Source organism: Molothrus ater, chromosome 16 (genome assembly GCF_012460135.2).
Source record: "Molothrus ater isolate BHLD 08-10-18 breed brown headed cowbird chromosome 16, BPBGC_Mater_1.1, whole genome shotgun sequence".
Taxonomy (NCBI): Eukaryota; Metazoa; Chordata; class Aves; order Passeriformes; family Icteridae; genus Molothrus; species Molothrus ater.
This window is the reverse complement of record NC_050493.2, coordinates 15,132,311-15,146,945: the sequence shown is the minus strand read 5'-3', so window position 1 is coordinate 15,146,945 and position 14,635 is coordinate 15,132,311. Positions and strand designations below refer to the sequence as shown.

At 49.2% G+C, this 14,635-nt stretch overlaps 2 protein-coding genes across 3 annotated transcripts in view; both read right to left on the bottom strand.

Annotated features, from left to right (window-relative positions):
- The window catches only part of SEC14L5 (SEC14 like lipid binding 5), a 40,838-nt gene extending 40,511 nt beyond the window's left edge, over window positions 1–327 (bottom strand). The window contains exon 1 of the mRNA XM_036392273.1: window positions 273–327. The gene's annotated coding sequence lies outside the window, so the exon portion shown is untranslated. The remainder of the gene's footprint in view (window positions 1–272) is intronic.
- A 6,494-nt stretch (window positions 328–6,821) lies between these two features.
- Window positions 6,822–14,635, bottom strand: part of LOC118692754 (syntaxin-binding protein 4-like) — a 48,387-nt gene continuing 40,573 nt past the window's right edge. For both annotated transcript variants that reach the window (XM_054516606.1, XM_036392796.2), the window contains exons 14-22: window positions 13,883–14,010; window positions 13,300–13,392; window positions 12,752–12,817; window positions 12,463–12,651; window positions 11,898–12,014; window positions 10,725–10,774; window positions 9,741–9,871; window positions 8,427–8,484; window positions 6,822–7,663 (exon numbers count right to left, since the gene is read on the bottom strand). In XM_054516606.1, the coding sequence (XP_054372581.1) occupies window positions 7,561–7,663; window positions 8,427–8,484; window positions 9,741–9,871; window positions 10,725–10,774; window positions 11,898–12,014; window positions 12,463–12,651; window positions 12,752–12,817; window positions 13,300–13,392; window positions 13,883–14,010 (935 nt within the window). In that variant the 3' untranslated portion in view covers window positions 6,822–7,560. The remainder of the gene's footprint in view (window positions 7,664–8,426; window positions 8,485–9,740; window positions 9,872–10,724; window positions 10,775–11,897; window positions 12,015–12,462; window positions 12,652–12,751; window positions 12,818–13,299; window positions 13,393–13,882; window positions 14,011–14,635) is intronic.

Genomic DNA, 14,635 nt, shown 5'->3' with positions numbered 1-14,635 from the left:
TCCCTCTCGGCTTCCCGTGTCCGAAGGAGAGCGGCTCCCGGCGCCCCCACACCCACCCACCGGCCCCGCTCCGCCGCCTCACGACGCACCGGGCCAGACACGCGAGGCAGGAAAAGCCTCACACCCACCCTCCGTCCCGCCCCTCCCTCACACGGCGGCCCCGAGGGACCCCCGGAGAGCGCTGCCCACCGCGGCCGCCTCCCGTCCCCCACACCCAGAGATTCCCGAGCCCAGCCCCCGGCTCCCCTCCCGCCCGTCCCGCTCCCCCTCACCGCGGGCGCGGCGCAGCCCGGCCGGACCCATCCCGCTCTCGGCGGCTCCCGCGGCTGCGGCGGCCCCGCCCCCTGCAGGCCCCGCCCCCGCGCGGCCCCGCCCCCGCAGGGCGCTGTCCATTGTGCTGCGGGGGCCCGGGCAGGCCCCGCCCCCCGCACGTGCGGCCCCCCCGCGCCCCCCGCCGCCATCTCGCTGAGGGGCGGGCGGGTCTGGCCGTGAGGGGACGGCGCTGCCCCGTGTCCCACCGAACGCTGCCCTTCCCCCTCGGCCTCTCATTCCATCCCCTGTCCCAAGTTCCTCCCCAGATCTCCTGGAGCCCCTTTAGGCGCTGGAAAAGGCTCTGAAGTCTCCGCGGAGCCTTCTCCAAGTGAACACCCCCAGCTCCCCCAGGCTGTCCCCACAGCAGAGCTGCTCCATCCCTCTGGTCATCCTGCTGCCTCCTCTGGACTCGCTCTGGCAGCTCCGTGTCCTTGTGCTGAGCACTCCAGCCCCGGGCACGTCTCCAGGTGGGGTCTCATGTGGGCAGAAAAGGAGAATAACGAGCGCTGTGTGTGGAGATGGGCTCACCCCACCCCACAGGGGGGTCACAGCAATAACCCTGCCTGAGCTCCAGGAGTGCTTGGACAACGCTCTCGGGCACAGGGTGGGATTGTTGGAGTGTCCTGTGCAGGGCTGTGTTGGACTGGATGATGCTGATGGGACCCTTTAAGTTCAGGCTATTCGTGTTTCTGTGATTCTCCCCCAGCTGGCACCTGCCCTTGAGGAGGAGGAACCTTCTTGGGTCAGGGCAGGAGGAGACAGAGCCACAGCTCCCAAACACAATCTAATCCTGCTCTTGCCAGGGTATATCAGAGCAAAGGGACCTGCTCACCTGAGCCCTTTACTCTATCACTGCACTGATGTTGCAGTGTGATGCCATTTCCTGTTTCACCTATCCCAACCCCCCAGGTGTGCCAACCTCTGCTTTCCCCTCCCCCTGTCCCCGGGCTTAAAAGGAGATGGGACCATGCGGTCTGGATTCTGTTGGGAGCTGTTACAAGATTCAGAGGTCTGTCAATGGAATAAACTCTGGATTAAAACCCTACTGCAGAATCCTCTCCTTTTCTCTTCACCGTCGCCTGAACCTTTTACACCAGAGGTAAACTGAGTTCCTACTATGCCTGGGTTTGTTGTGAGTGCCCAGCTGCAGCACCCAGCCGGCCAAAGGTGTCTCTGAGGTGAAACACCACAGCTGCCTGCCTTTGGCCCAGCAGCAAGGGTCAGATGGGCCCAGGCACGTCCCACCCGGAAATATTGGGATTAATATTCCATACACTGTATTGTTTGATTTATTACATGATTTATTACACACCGGTGAACCCACTCCTTGAGCAAATATTCCCCAAACTGTACTTTGTGATGAGGTACCAGGGGATCACCCAGACAAGTGACACTGAGAAGGACACTGGGAGGCATCCTCACCCCTCAGCTTCCCCTCTGCCACCACTCTGAAAGCCTGTGTAGTGTTTGCTGAATCCTGGGGGCTTTGCAGCTCAGGGTGAGTGGCCCCTGTTTGTCAGGCCATGTGCTGGGCAGTTGTCACCATTCAGTGACAGTCCTTGGGGCCGTGGCTCTGTGGAGGAAATGGTGCCAACACTGCCCAACTTTGGGGTGTCAAAGAGTGCCTGAGCAGCTGGTCCTGAGGCAGGAGAGGCGTGTGGCACCGAGAGTGATGGAGGAGAGGGGTGTGGGACACAGCCTGGGGAATGTTTTGCACCTTCAGAGCCTCCTTTCAGGTTCTCCCTAAGGACCAGGTGCCCCTTTGCCTGCTGGTGTTGAAGTAACATCACATTTACTGCTGCATTCTCTTTTCCTGCCTTCTTATCACTTCCAGCTGTGGAGTGTCCCCTTATCTGGGCAGGCATTTCAGGAAGCTGCAGTGCTATTTCTGTTTAGCAATATTTCCTGAAATGCTCTGCTATCTCAGACTGAGGAGACCAGCCTGACACTGCTCAAAAACAGCCATTGACCATCAAATGTCAGAGCTCCCAGTGCCTGTAGAGCCAGAGCACTTTTCCTAAAGACCTTTGCAGCACAACTTGACATCAAAAGACACAAAGTTACTCAAGGCCTGCAAGATCTACTTTATAAATATATATTCAGAATAAAAACAAAATGTACTTATTTACAAATAAATATTCTGAATTTCCTATCACAAAGCAACTTTCTTTTTTAAAGAAGTTGTATGTCTCTCCTGTTCCTCATTTACTGCTAAATTTCCTCAGAGAAAACAGAAGAAAAAATAAAGCACTATTTCCATCTTCATGCTACAGAATTTACACCAGCCTGTAAACTGCTTTGTGCCCTAATTGTGGTTGTTTCCCTTTTGTTCAGGTCATAAAAGCTGGATTTTTGAGAGTCCCAATCCATGTTTTTCTGTGCTGTGCAGCCCTGACCATAATTCCTATTTTCCAACACTTGTTTTCTCCTGCTGCCAGAAGGTCACCTTGGCATTTTCCAGTGGCACTGGGCTGCCTTTTCCCCTGACACGGGGCCAACTCTCCAGGGCATTCCCAAGGGCCCTGACTGTCCTCCCACCTACCAGACTGGGTGTTAGCCTCAAGGGCTGGCACTGACCCTCAGCTTTTTATCATGGGAGCTCCTCAGAAAGAAGTTCTCACCCCCCAGCAGCCCAGCCCAGGAACTCCTGCACTTAGAAAGGAGAATGTCTTCCAGGAAGGGCATCTGGTCTGGAGATATCATTCAGCCTCCACTTCCCCCTTTACAAGGGCATTTCACTTCAAATTCTGCTTTTGTCTCAGCTTCTCTTCCTCATCTGGTGGCATAAATTAAAAAATTCAACAGCAATTCAAATGCATTGGGACATCACGTGCAGGAAAAGCTTGTAGGGATTGTTCATGGTATTGTTATTCCTATTTACCTTATTAGGAAAGCAGCTGAAAGAACTTGCAAAGGAGGTTTGTGGCAAAGCTGCAGTCAGCAAGGCCAGAAAATTCAGTGGGTTGTGATGGAGGTGCTGGGGTAACTCAACCCTGAGCAGGGAGAGGATCCCTGAGGGAAAAGGGAAAGGCAAAGGCAGCTTCACACCTCCAGCCCAGCCCTTCGTGCAGTGTCACTCTGAGGAGCTGCTGTCCAACAGCCCTTAGAAAATCAGCATGGTTAAACATTAAAGGCTTGCTTTAAAAATTCAGCAGTAAAGTTCACCTGCCTTTTAGAGCCCATTTAAGCAGCGTGGAGGTGAATTCCACTCTCCAAACGTGGGCTGCAGTCCAGGTGTCACAGTGGAGCTGGGAGGAAGAAGAGGCTCCCCACACACCTCCAGCGCTGGGATGGACACAGCAGCCTCCACCCCTGCACCGTTCTGGGCTGGAGCTCGCTCTGCACCTCCACACCTCGCTAAAGACACCTTTTAACACTTCCTCTCGCTCTCTTTCACCAGAGCCGAGCAAAAGCTGGATCTGCTGTTCTGAGAGGCAGGAAAAGTTGAAATATTGCGGCTTTCTTGACTGAAAGCAGAGCAGCAGTACCGGACCCCACAGCCCTCACTGACCCCCTGGTGCCAGGAGGTTGCCTCGCACCCCGTGGATCCCTTTGGCCTTTGCCTTGCCTGTGCCACTCTCAGTCCCGTTTGGTTTTGGTGCAAAGCTGAGATGAAATGTGCTGCCCAAGGTCACCCAGCGAGGTGGCAGAGATGAAACTGGAGAGCAGCAGGCTGAGATTGGGTTCCTTTCCCCGTGGGACTGCAGATGAGCACTGTGCTAATGGCTCTGCTACATTCACCTTCCAGGACAATGCCGGGGCGCCCTGCCCCGCCTTCCCTGCTTCTGCAGCTTTTGAAATGGATGCTCCAATCTTGGTTTGGTTTGTTTTGTGAGCCAGAGGGGGCTCCCACTCTCTGACCCACCAGCAGCTAAGAACTGAATTTCTGCTTTGCATAAGAGAAATACAAAATAAACCCATCACATCACTAATATTTAACCCCCAAAGCTTCCAGCTCAACAGCTGATCCCACTGATGCTCTTTAAATTCATCTTTTTGAGTTTATCACATGCTCTGTTTATGGGAGTCTCTCTGCATTTTGGCTCATAAAATATTTGCCATATTCCATCCTATCATAGAATCATGGAAACCCAGAATGGTTTGGGCTGGACGAGGCCTGAAAGCTCATCCAGTTCCACTCCCTGCCATGGGCAGGGACACCTTCCACCATCCACCTGCTCCAAGCCCCATCCAACCTGGCCTTGGGCACTTCCAGGGCTGGGCAGCCACAGCTTCTCTGTGCCACGGGCCCACCACCCTCACAAGAAAGTCTTTCCTGATATCTAATCTAAACCTGCTCTCTGTCAGTGTGAAGAATTCTCCTTTGTCCTGTTACTACATGTTCTTGTAAAAAGTCCCCCTCCATCTTTTGTGTAGGATCCCTTCAGGATCTGGAAGGCCACTCAGGATGATCTAATACCATTCAGGTCTCATTTTTATCACAAATACTCCTTCTCATTTCTGTGCAGTCATTCTGGGACCCTCCAAGGCACATTCTCTGAGACAAACACAGCACATTGTGACAGCAGCACATCTCCACAACCTTACAAGCAAGCCCAAAGTATTGCAAATTAACCCAGAATTCAGCTCTCTTGTAGAGTGCTAGACAGGCTCTGTATGAATAAAGAACACCCTATTTAAATAACTTCTCTTTCTGTGCTGTTTGTTCCTTTATGCATTTCCCCTTTTGCCTCTTGGTAGTTCTGTGAGGAGATGTCACCCTGTGCCTTGCTGAGCTCTGCCTGATTCCCCTTGCCTGGGAGTAAAGCCTGACACAGGTTTGCTCTTCTGGGTCACCAAAATCAGTGTCACCTCCAGGAGAACAGCTCCTGTCAGAGCTTAGCTCTGAGCACTGCTCTGCAGAGGTGGTGTTGGAACAGCAGGGTTAACAGAGAGGGAGCTCTGCTGGGCTTGGAGCAAAGGCACAGGAATATGGTAAATTCAGAGGAAATACTGGAAACCAGCTGAGAAACATAAGAGCTTTGGGAAGCATGCAGTGCTTGATCCTTCTTTGACGTGAGGCTCTCCAGTGGCTGATGGGAACATGGAGGATTTCCTTTCCAGAGCCAGTAAGCTGAGAGCACAGAGCTGTTGAGGCTCTGTGCCTCAGAGGTTGAAAATTTAAATTATTATTATTAAATTTAAATTTTAAAGGTTGAGAACTTTCCAGCTCTTTTGGAAACAGACAGCTCAGGAGACCCCAAATACAGCAGCCTTGGAGCAGCATCCCCTTCTTTCCACCCCTTGCCAGGTGCCAGCACCAACCACACAATTTCATCCAAACCCTCACCCACTGTGATGCTTTAATACAAAATCTTCTTTCTTGGGACCTTAAATACACATCTGTGGAATAATACAGACTGTGGAAGCAGCAGCAAGAGTTTCTCTTTCAGGCCATGTAGCTGGTCCCTGCTGGGACAGTCCTGTTCTGTGCCTTTCCAACACTCAAGGAGGTGGAGTTCAGAACTTGTATTTTGAGAAAATGACTCAATTCCATGACTGCCAGAGATGGTATTGAAACTTCCATGGATTTCCACAACAGATTATTGATTTTCTAGCTGATTAAGTGCAGCCTAAACAGGTATGTTTCCCCCATAATTTTTTTCTCCCAGGTGTCTCAAGTGACATTGGGTACATGAAATAACACAGCACAACCCAAGACATGCTCCTTCCCAAAATCCTGTTTGTGCTGTTCCCTGACAAGTGTGACAAGCAGTGGCTGGAGACATCTCCCTGGGATGCCACCTCCAGCCAAATGCTTTTGGAGAGACCCTGCCAGGGGCAGATTGGGATCTACTGGGTAACCCCAGGGGAACTGGAGGTGTTTTTCCAGAGCCAGGGTACACCAGACTGGTGAGACTGGATTTTGCTGTGTGTGCCTCTTTCCCTGTCTGTGTAACACAGGAGATGAGAACAAAGCTCTAGGGCCAAACCCACAGGTAACACCAGGATTTGCTATCATTCCATCACAGCAGAGAGCACTGGGGAATGAGCTATTAAACAGGATATCCCAAGATGAATATTTTCTCCTTCCTGGGAATATTCCTTGTAAGCAGTCCAAAGGATTATGTCTCCTTTTAAACGAAGTCCTTTAATTTATATTCTGAGGTATGCACTCCCAAGATTTGATTTACCCCAAGCTATGAAATTAAGCTTACCCAGAATTTCAGACTGGTTATTTGTGTGATATATTCCACCACACAGTTGCTGGTTTGGCAGTGCAGTGATACCTCGAATGCAGGAGATGCTGGTGAGGGTCATGATTTTGCCTAAGCCTTTAATTTAAACAATAAAGAATCCACATGCTTTGAACCCCCACAAGGAAGATTTGAAGTAATCTTAACAAATTATTTGTAAAAGCCAGATTGTACCCCATTTTCCTGCAACTTCTCAATGCATCTCCCCAGGAGCTGCCAAAATAAAAGGGAGGAAAAATGGTCTCAGGCTGTGTCTTTGTCTGTGAGATGCTGAACGCAGCAGCTGCAATCAGAACCCAGAGAGCAAACTCCTTGTGAGGAGTGTTTCCATTTTATTTTCCACACCTCTGCCCATCTCAGATCCGATCCCCATCCACTGCTGTCCCAGTCTTGCATCACGTGGATCTCACTTCCCAGTGACACCAGGGACCTTTACTGAGCTATGTTCACTATGCCCACTATGTCCTGCCACGTTCCAGGGAGGGCTCGCTGTCCACGCTGTGACCAGAGCACCCTGCTGCCTGTCCTGCACTCTGGCCAACAACTGCCTGAGCTGCTGCTTCCCACTCCAAGCACTGCAGCTGGGATAAGCTATACAAAAAGAATAAAAAGAGAAATACCTATCCCAAGACAACTAGGACACTAGGGATTAAGCTGCTTTGATTACAGTCACTAAATAGACTTTGGTTTTTCATCTGAAATACCAAAAGGGATCTGTTGGAGACCCCTGAGTCCCTCAGGTACATTCATGCTACCCAGAATACAAGCTCTAAAAGGCTGCCACAGAAATCCAGGCCTCTGTAGCCTCATGAGAATATTTTTCCTATAAAGCTGCAAAACCGTGAGCAAAAAGCCTTGTACGATAACTCAGAGGTAGACACGCAGGGGAGGTTGCTGAAGAAGTCTTGGATAGTTAGGAAGAATGATTCTTGTGTCAGAAAGCTTGTTCTCAGTCTGCTTGGCCTGGAAGCTGAGGTGCCTGGGGGGTGTCTTTCCCAACCCCCATGGGATGGATGGCCGTGGTTCAGAGCACCACCAAGCCATGGGATATTTATGTCGACTTCTTAGGCAGTTCTGTGGGGCTTGGTGGCTGTGGTTGGTCACTCTTGGTCTGGCCTGCAGGAGGGGGCCACGTGGTCTTCTGATGAAGGTGACTGAAAAGGAGAAATATGCCTTAGGTAGTTTGGCAGAAGGACACAGAGGGTAATTATTATAGCACTCATTATTTAGGAAAGAAGAAGCAGCCACAGATCTTGCCTGGTTAGACTGTGCAGGCCGCCTTTTTGTCTGAAAATGCTTTTCATAACCTTGAAATTATCATTTGCAAATGGGTACTTTGTACCTAAACAAAAAACCATGCTGGCAGATCTTCAGGTTGAGTTAAGCTAAGAAAGCAGCAGGAGATATTTAGGTCTCAAAGTGCCCTTTCAGATAACTTTAGGAAATGGCTCTGTTAAATACAAGCAGTTGAAGAGGTTTCAGGGAAATTTAACAGTTTAAGGTCCAAACAAAGCCAAGTCAGCCTGCTTTCCTTGTCTGGAGCTTCACAGCATCTCAATATCACAGCATAAAAAAATAACATATTCAGTGATGCTTTTTCCCTTACACAGAGTGTGCTATAAAAATGCTGGCTAGACAAGCCACAGAACCACAAATTCCCATCTGGCCTGAAGGAAAACCAGCATTTTATAAAGCAAAAGAGAAATCCAGGAATTCACACCGTGCAGGGCAGGAAGCCTCTTTCTGTCTAGGAATTTCACAGTATTTCTCTGTCATGGCCATCTGGAGGCCTCTCCTAGACTGTCTGATCAAAAGTCATCAAGCAACAGTTTTGGTTAAAAACCCCCAACAAAACTAACAGGAATTTTTAGTATCTGTGTTGTCCAAATTACAGACCACAGCAGTTTTGACACCTACTCCTTGTAATTTGGGATTCCTTCAGCAGGCAGGCACTGGTCCCTGTCCCATGGCAGAGCTGCAGATGGAAGCACAGAGCCAAGTGTTAGTGCAGAGAACATGCCCAATGCTGCTGCATTATGATAATGCACATTTAAATGGGGCAGGAGCTCAGAAAACGCTGACAGCACTCATAAACCAGAGGTGCTCCTGAAAGGCTGCAATTACTTCTTTGTGTCTTGTGCTTTGAGACAAAGCCAGTGCTGGGCTGTGGCCACACTGAGCTGGTGAATAGCATCAAAGAGCAAGGACTGGGCACCTGTTTGGGGCTGTGCATTCACCTGGACATGACACTGAGGAGGTCAGACACTCATTTTGTGGGGGAAGAGACAAGCAGTGTCAAATAATTGCCACCAAGAAAGGTCTATGGCTTATGGACCAGCTCAGAGCTCCAGACTGGGAAAGCCAATCCAGACTCCCTGGAGCTGGATGCCTGTTCCCTGGTTTGCTCACAGATGTGAGGAAAAGGGAGCATGGCTGGTTTTTACTCCAAGGAAATGGGAGGTGACTGTTCCCTTCTGCTCAGCATTGCTGTAATGGTACCTGGATGGCAGAAGGAAAGTTTGGATCCTGGGTTTAAAGCTGTTGGGGAACTGGACAGGATCCAGCAAGGGAAGCCCCAGGCCTGCAGGGAGAGGCTGGGGAGGGCTGAGGGAGCTGGGCTTGTTTAGCCTGGCAAGGAGGAGGCCAGGAGGCAACTCCACAGCCCCCACTGCTACGTCAGGGGAAATTAAAGGCTGTGGAGCTGAGATGTTTTTGGCAGTGCAGCCGGTGTAACTGGGGACAGAGGCCACAGGCTGCCCCTGGGGGAGCTCAGGCTGGGTGCTGGGAAGATCTTTGTCACAGAGCAGTGAGGGAACACCATCCAGGAAGGCTGTGGATCTCCATCCTGGCTGGCTAAACCCACTGCAGATCCCTTCTGGTGGGATGGTTCTACCTGGAGCAGAAGATCTGATCTCCAGCAGTCCCTTTCAACCAGCATTTCAGTGATTCTGTGAAACCCTCCTCCTGCCTGTCAGGGGTTTTCCCCTGGATAAACACCTTTCCTCTGGCCCTGGGCACAAGTCTTTGACTCCATACCCTGCGAGTCTGCATTGCAGATCCACAGATGAGTCACATGGATATAGGGTAATTACATCTCAGTGAGCATGAGAGAATCAGGGAGGCTCAACTGGTATGGGAAAATATGGAAGGTGCTGGAAACTGCCAATAACACTGGCAGAGATCCCTGAGACTTGCTGGGATTCAGCTTTCTGCAGTTAATTTAGTGCTTACCGTCCTTGTTGGAGAGGATTGGTGCTAACAGTTCTTTAGCTTCTGATAGCAAAAGGTCAACAAGATCTGAAGGTGGAAGAGATGTGTCTGAGACTGCATCTGTTTTATCCTCTTCTGTCTCATGGTTGACGCTTATAAATACGGAAAGTGCCATCAATACTTCTATCAGAGAATGGGCATTGACAATCCTGGCCAGCCTCTCAGGAAGGATCTGCTACATAAATTCTGTGTGTTTGGGGGGTTGCATCTCCATCCCTCCGCATTCAAGTGTCTGTTAGACACACTTGCATTGCTTTGTTACAGAAAAATAGCAAAGTATTCTTTAGAATTTGTCAAAAGCATTTCCCCCGCATTATATTAGAAATAACCAACTTGGAAACTTAAAAACTGATTTCCAGCCCTCTTAAAAACTGGCTTTTAAAGGGACTGGTCATTATCGATGGGACAGTGACTTTTCAATGATTTAATCAGTTAAAAACACACACAGACTTGTGATACATTTATGCCCAAGGGATAGGAGATAGGCTTGGGTTGGAGGGGAGTCCAGAAGCCTGAGCTCTGTTTCTGCAGCCATTTATGCAGCTGAGAGTCTGGAGAGCTCCTTGCTTACACTTTGTCTGCTCTAACTGCTGATAAAAAAGGATGTGGTCCTAGAGCCAAAACCTGGTTTATGTTTGGAAAAGCAGGTGGATCAAAACTCTGCTGCTCTGAAACAACCTGCTTGGGGTCTCTGCTGACAAGAGCAATTTAACCCAAGCTGAGTTTCAGCTCCTCACTCCCAAAAAAAGCCTGAACAGAGGCCCAAGTCCCCCAGCACCAACCCACCAGCAGCCTCCAGATCATCTTTCTCCCATGGTTTCACTTGCAAAGTGAAAGTATGTTTAGAAACTCTGGGTAGGTTACGTGTGAAGCACCTTCCCCAGAGAAAGGTCAGAAAAGGACATTTCATGTTGCTGTTCACCATTCCCAGAAGCCATCTCCTACCTTTTCTCATCTGGTAAATGACTGTGTGTGCTCAGGACCTTGTAAATATTCTGTCATGCAACAGAAAAAAAAAAAAAAAGAAAAAAGAAAAAGGGTTTCAAACTTGTAGGAATGAATAATTCCTGAGAACAAACCCCATGGGTTTTTCCTGATGATCAGATTTAATATGACAGTAATCAGCTTCTGCTTATTCATTGCCCTTGAAGCAAATATCTCAAGGCCTTTTGCAGCTCAGGCAGCATTCATGAATTTACAGACACATCTGAATTCTGCATTTTAATACCACTGCTAAAATACATGAAATGCAACACAAAAATCCTCTTCCAAGGAATAATTTTGCAGGCTGCATTTCAGGGATCATGGCTGCCAGCAACCCCTGGCTCCTGGGCTGGACCTGCACGTGTAAGCTCTCATTACCATGCACTTCTCCAACACTACTGAGGGGCGGAGGGAAAAGGAAGACATTTTGCTCCAGTGCTCGAAATCCTGTGATGTTTGACCCTGGGGTCAAGTGAGATATATTGCCAAAGTCTGACCCCAAACTGCACAGACTCTAGCACATAGTGCTGAAGCTCTGGAGGCATTTAATTCCTCCTTCTCTGGAGCAGAGGACACAGTCTCTACATTTCCTCTTGCTCCACTGTTTCTGCTTGATTTCAGGAGTTCTTGGGACAGGTCACCAGTAGCCATAGCAGATACACTGACTACTAATGCTTCCCATGCTGGCCAGTTCATTAATTACACATACTGGTGTTCCCAATACAGGGAATGAAGTGCAAAACCTGCCAATTGAAAGACTAAACTGTGAGATTTTGCAGGAAATCCAGAGGGAAAAGCTCTGGAAGAGCAAAGCCACTCTCCAGGTTCCTATTTATAGAGCTATAGCAAGGGAAGGTGAGCATGGATGATTTTGACAGCCTCAGCACAGGGAGCCAGGAAGAGCAGAGCCACCAGCAAAACCTGCACCATGGAGTTTGCATTGCTCCCAGGGGTATGAGGAGATCTGAGCTCATTCCCTGCTTCCTCCTAACCAACAGACAGTGACTTTTTCAGGTGAGAGAGGGAAAAAAGCTCCTCTTGCTTATGGAGCAGGAAGTTGATTGGACTTGCAAAAGCACCCTGAAGGAAAGAGGCCGTGGTGATGCTGCAGCAGGGGGCAGGTGCACACCTCACCTGCACAAACAGGAGCAGTTTCCTATTGCAGATCTCCAGGCGCTTCCGGGACACTTCGGATTTTCGTAGCTGGCCATCAGCCAGGGACAGCTGCCTCCTCAGCTCCAGGATGTCCTCCTGACACAGGGACACAGCAGGAGGAGAAAGGGGTGGTGATGCTCCAGCCTTGGCTTTTGGAAACAACAGTTTGTGGCATTTGCTATGAGCAAAGGCAGTGTCCTTTGGGAAGGGACAGTGGAAGTTATGCAAATTATAACACAGATGCAGAGACTGTGTTGGCCTTGTGGTCCCACACAGCAAATGGTCTATGTGCTGTTTCATTTTCTCCTGTGTAAATAGAAGGAGGGTAACCTTAGTTGGGGCTGCCCCACCCCGGGAAGTGTCCAAGGCCTGGTTGGATGGGGCTTGGAACAACCTGGGACAGTGGAAGGAGTCCCTGCCCGTGGCAGGGGGCTGGAATGAGATGAGCTTTATGATCTCTTCTGGCCCAAATCATTCCATGACTCTGTGAACCCACAGAAGAAGAGTCTGAAGGGTTGTGGGTTTTTCCAGGGGGTTGCATTACCTCTATTTCAGAGACGTGCTTTGCCTTTTTCCCTGCCAGCTGCATCTTCAGTTCTGCAATCTCAGCCTCCAGCAGGTGGATCACTTCCTCGTAGTCCTGCTCGGCACTGTGGGCCTGTCTCTGCACCACCTCGGCCATCTGCAGTTTGCTGTGCAGGCTCCGGTTCTCTGACAGGAACCCCAGCGCCTTCTGCAAGCACCAGGAACTTCTGATGAGCACTCCACATCCCCCTCAGCTGCCAAACCCACCCCCAAACCCACCCCAGCACCCCAGAAATCCCTCCACTAACTTGGTTCAGCCTTTGAAGCTCATCCTCCATCAACTTCTTGCTGCTCTCCACTTCTCTCAGGAGACACTGTGGGAAATATTTTCACCGGATTAGAAGCAACAAATGACAGCACATTTTCTAGAATGCCCCTACCCACCAGAATATTATTTTACAGAAGTTCTGTGCACTTTGTCCCCCCACAGGGAGAGCTGTTAGAGCTGTGACCTGCAGAATTCCACCTGGACACAGCTGAGGTGCTCACAGCCAGGTGAGGGTGAGAGGACAGGTGCTGCTTCTGTTAATCACACACTGGAATTCTTAATGAGAGCTGCTTTTTAAATATGTTAACTCCCTGCTGAGAAGGGACTGCATGCTTTGAGTACAAATAAGTTTTCCTTTGAGGTTGAGAGCGAGAAAGAGGCAATTAAGGAGAGTGGAGGGTGAGAGGCTCCTGTGTGACGAGGAATGCACAGAATGCAAACTGGTGACTTCTCCAGAGGGACAGGCCACCCCATTACCCCCACAGAGAGCTACAGCAGAACACCCCAGCCAAGAAATCTGCTCTGAACCTTCAGCCTGCGGACTTCGTGCCGCAGATCCCTCATCTCCAGCTGCAGCTGCTCCAGGTCCTCACTGCCATTGCAGTTGAGAGAGTCAAAGGTCTGCAAGGAGAGGGACAGACTCATCACACATTGAATCAAAATCACCTAAAAAAGGAGGCAGCATTTTAATGCAATAGATCAAAAGGCACATTAAATAATTCAGCTCCAGCATGGTTCATTTTGCCCCACAGATTTTTACTCTCTGATCCCCATCATTGCTGATATGGCTGAGCTAGAGTGAATTTTCACTTTGTGAACCAAATGAAATTACTTAGAACTGATTAATTATGGCTATTTCTCCTTCTGCATAGCTGCCAGGCTATTTCCTCATATTATCCCATAGATACTCTTATTTCCTTATTAAAAATGAGAAGTTTGAGGTATTTTATAGACTTTTCTATTAAAAAATGATTAATTAATAGTTCTGCATTGTCTTTCTAACTCTAGAACAACCAGAAAATTGTAATTTAGGTTTTCCCATCTCAGAATTCCATGGATTTCATGTGGAAGATCCATGGATTCAATGTAGCAGAGCTTTGGGGTGACTGACCAGGGAGTGAAAAGCTGATGTATCCAGCAAATTGGCCACTTCGTGCTGAGTGAAGAGCACAGAGCTGGAATCCAGACCAGCCTCGTCCAGCTCCTCCTGCATCAGATCCCTGAGTGCTTGGAGAACATCTGTGAGAAACAAGCAGTTTTTACCAGGTTAAAAGAGAAAATTGCTGTGGGTAAGGAGAAAATGCCACTGATTTCAGGGCCATCCACTGGTGCCAAGCAGGGTTTAGAGATGCCAGACAGGTTTCCCTAATGATCCTGGGTTTGTCAGCAATCCCATCAAGCTGAAATGAGTTGTTGACAGCCTTTATTAGACTCCTGTTCCTTATCCAACTGAAAAAAAAAGAAGACATTTTTAAAACCCAGAAAACCCCAGATATTTTCACGGGGGAGTTTTCACGACTGTGGTTCTGAAAGTTTTAAAATTTTAAGCTAAACCCACATTTCCCTGACAAAAGGCACCTGCTGACCATTTCTCATGTTGCTGATTTAAACAAAAACACAACTCAGTGAGTTCAGTACTTAGAAAAGGTGTTACATTTACAAGTTTGAAAATCTACATTAATTTTGCTTTCAGACATGAAGGAAGGCACAGCAGAAGGGGCTGTGTGGGACAGGTGGGGACCATCAGGGATGTGGCACCAGGGTCCCAGAGCTTCCAGTCACAGAATCAGAGAAACATGGAATGGTTTGGGCACAAAGGGACCATAAAGATGATCTTATTCCATCCCCTGCCATGGCAGGGACA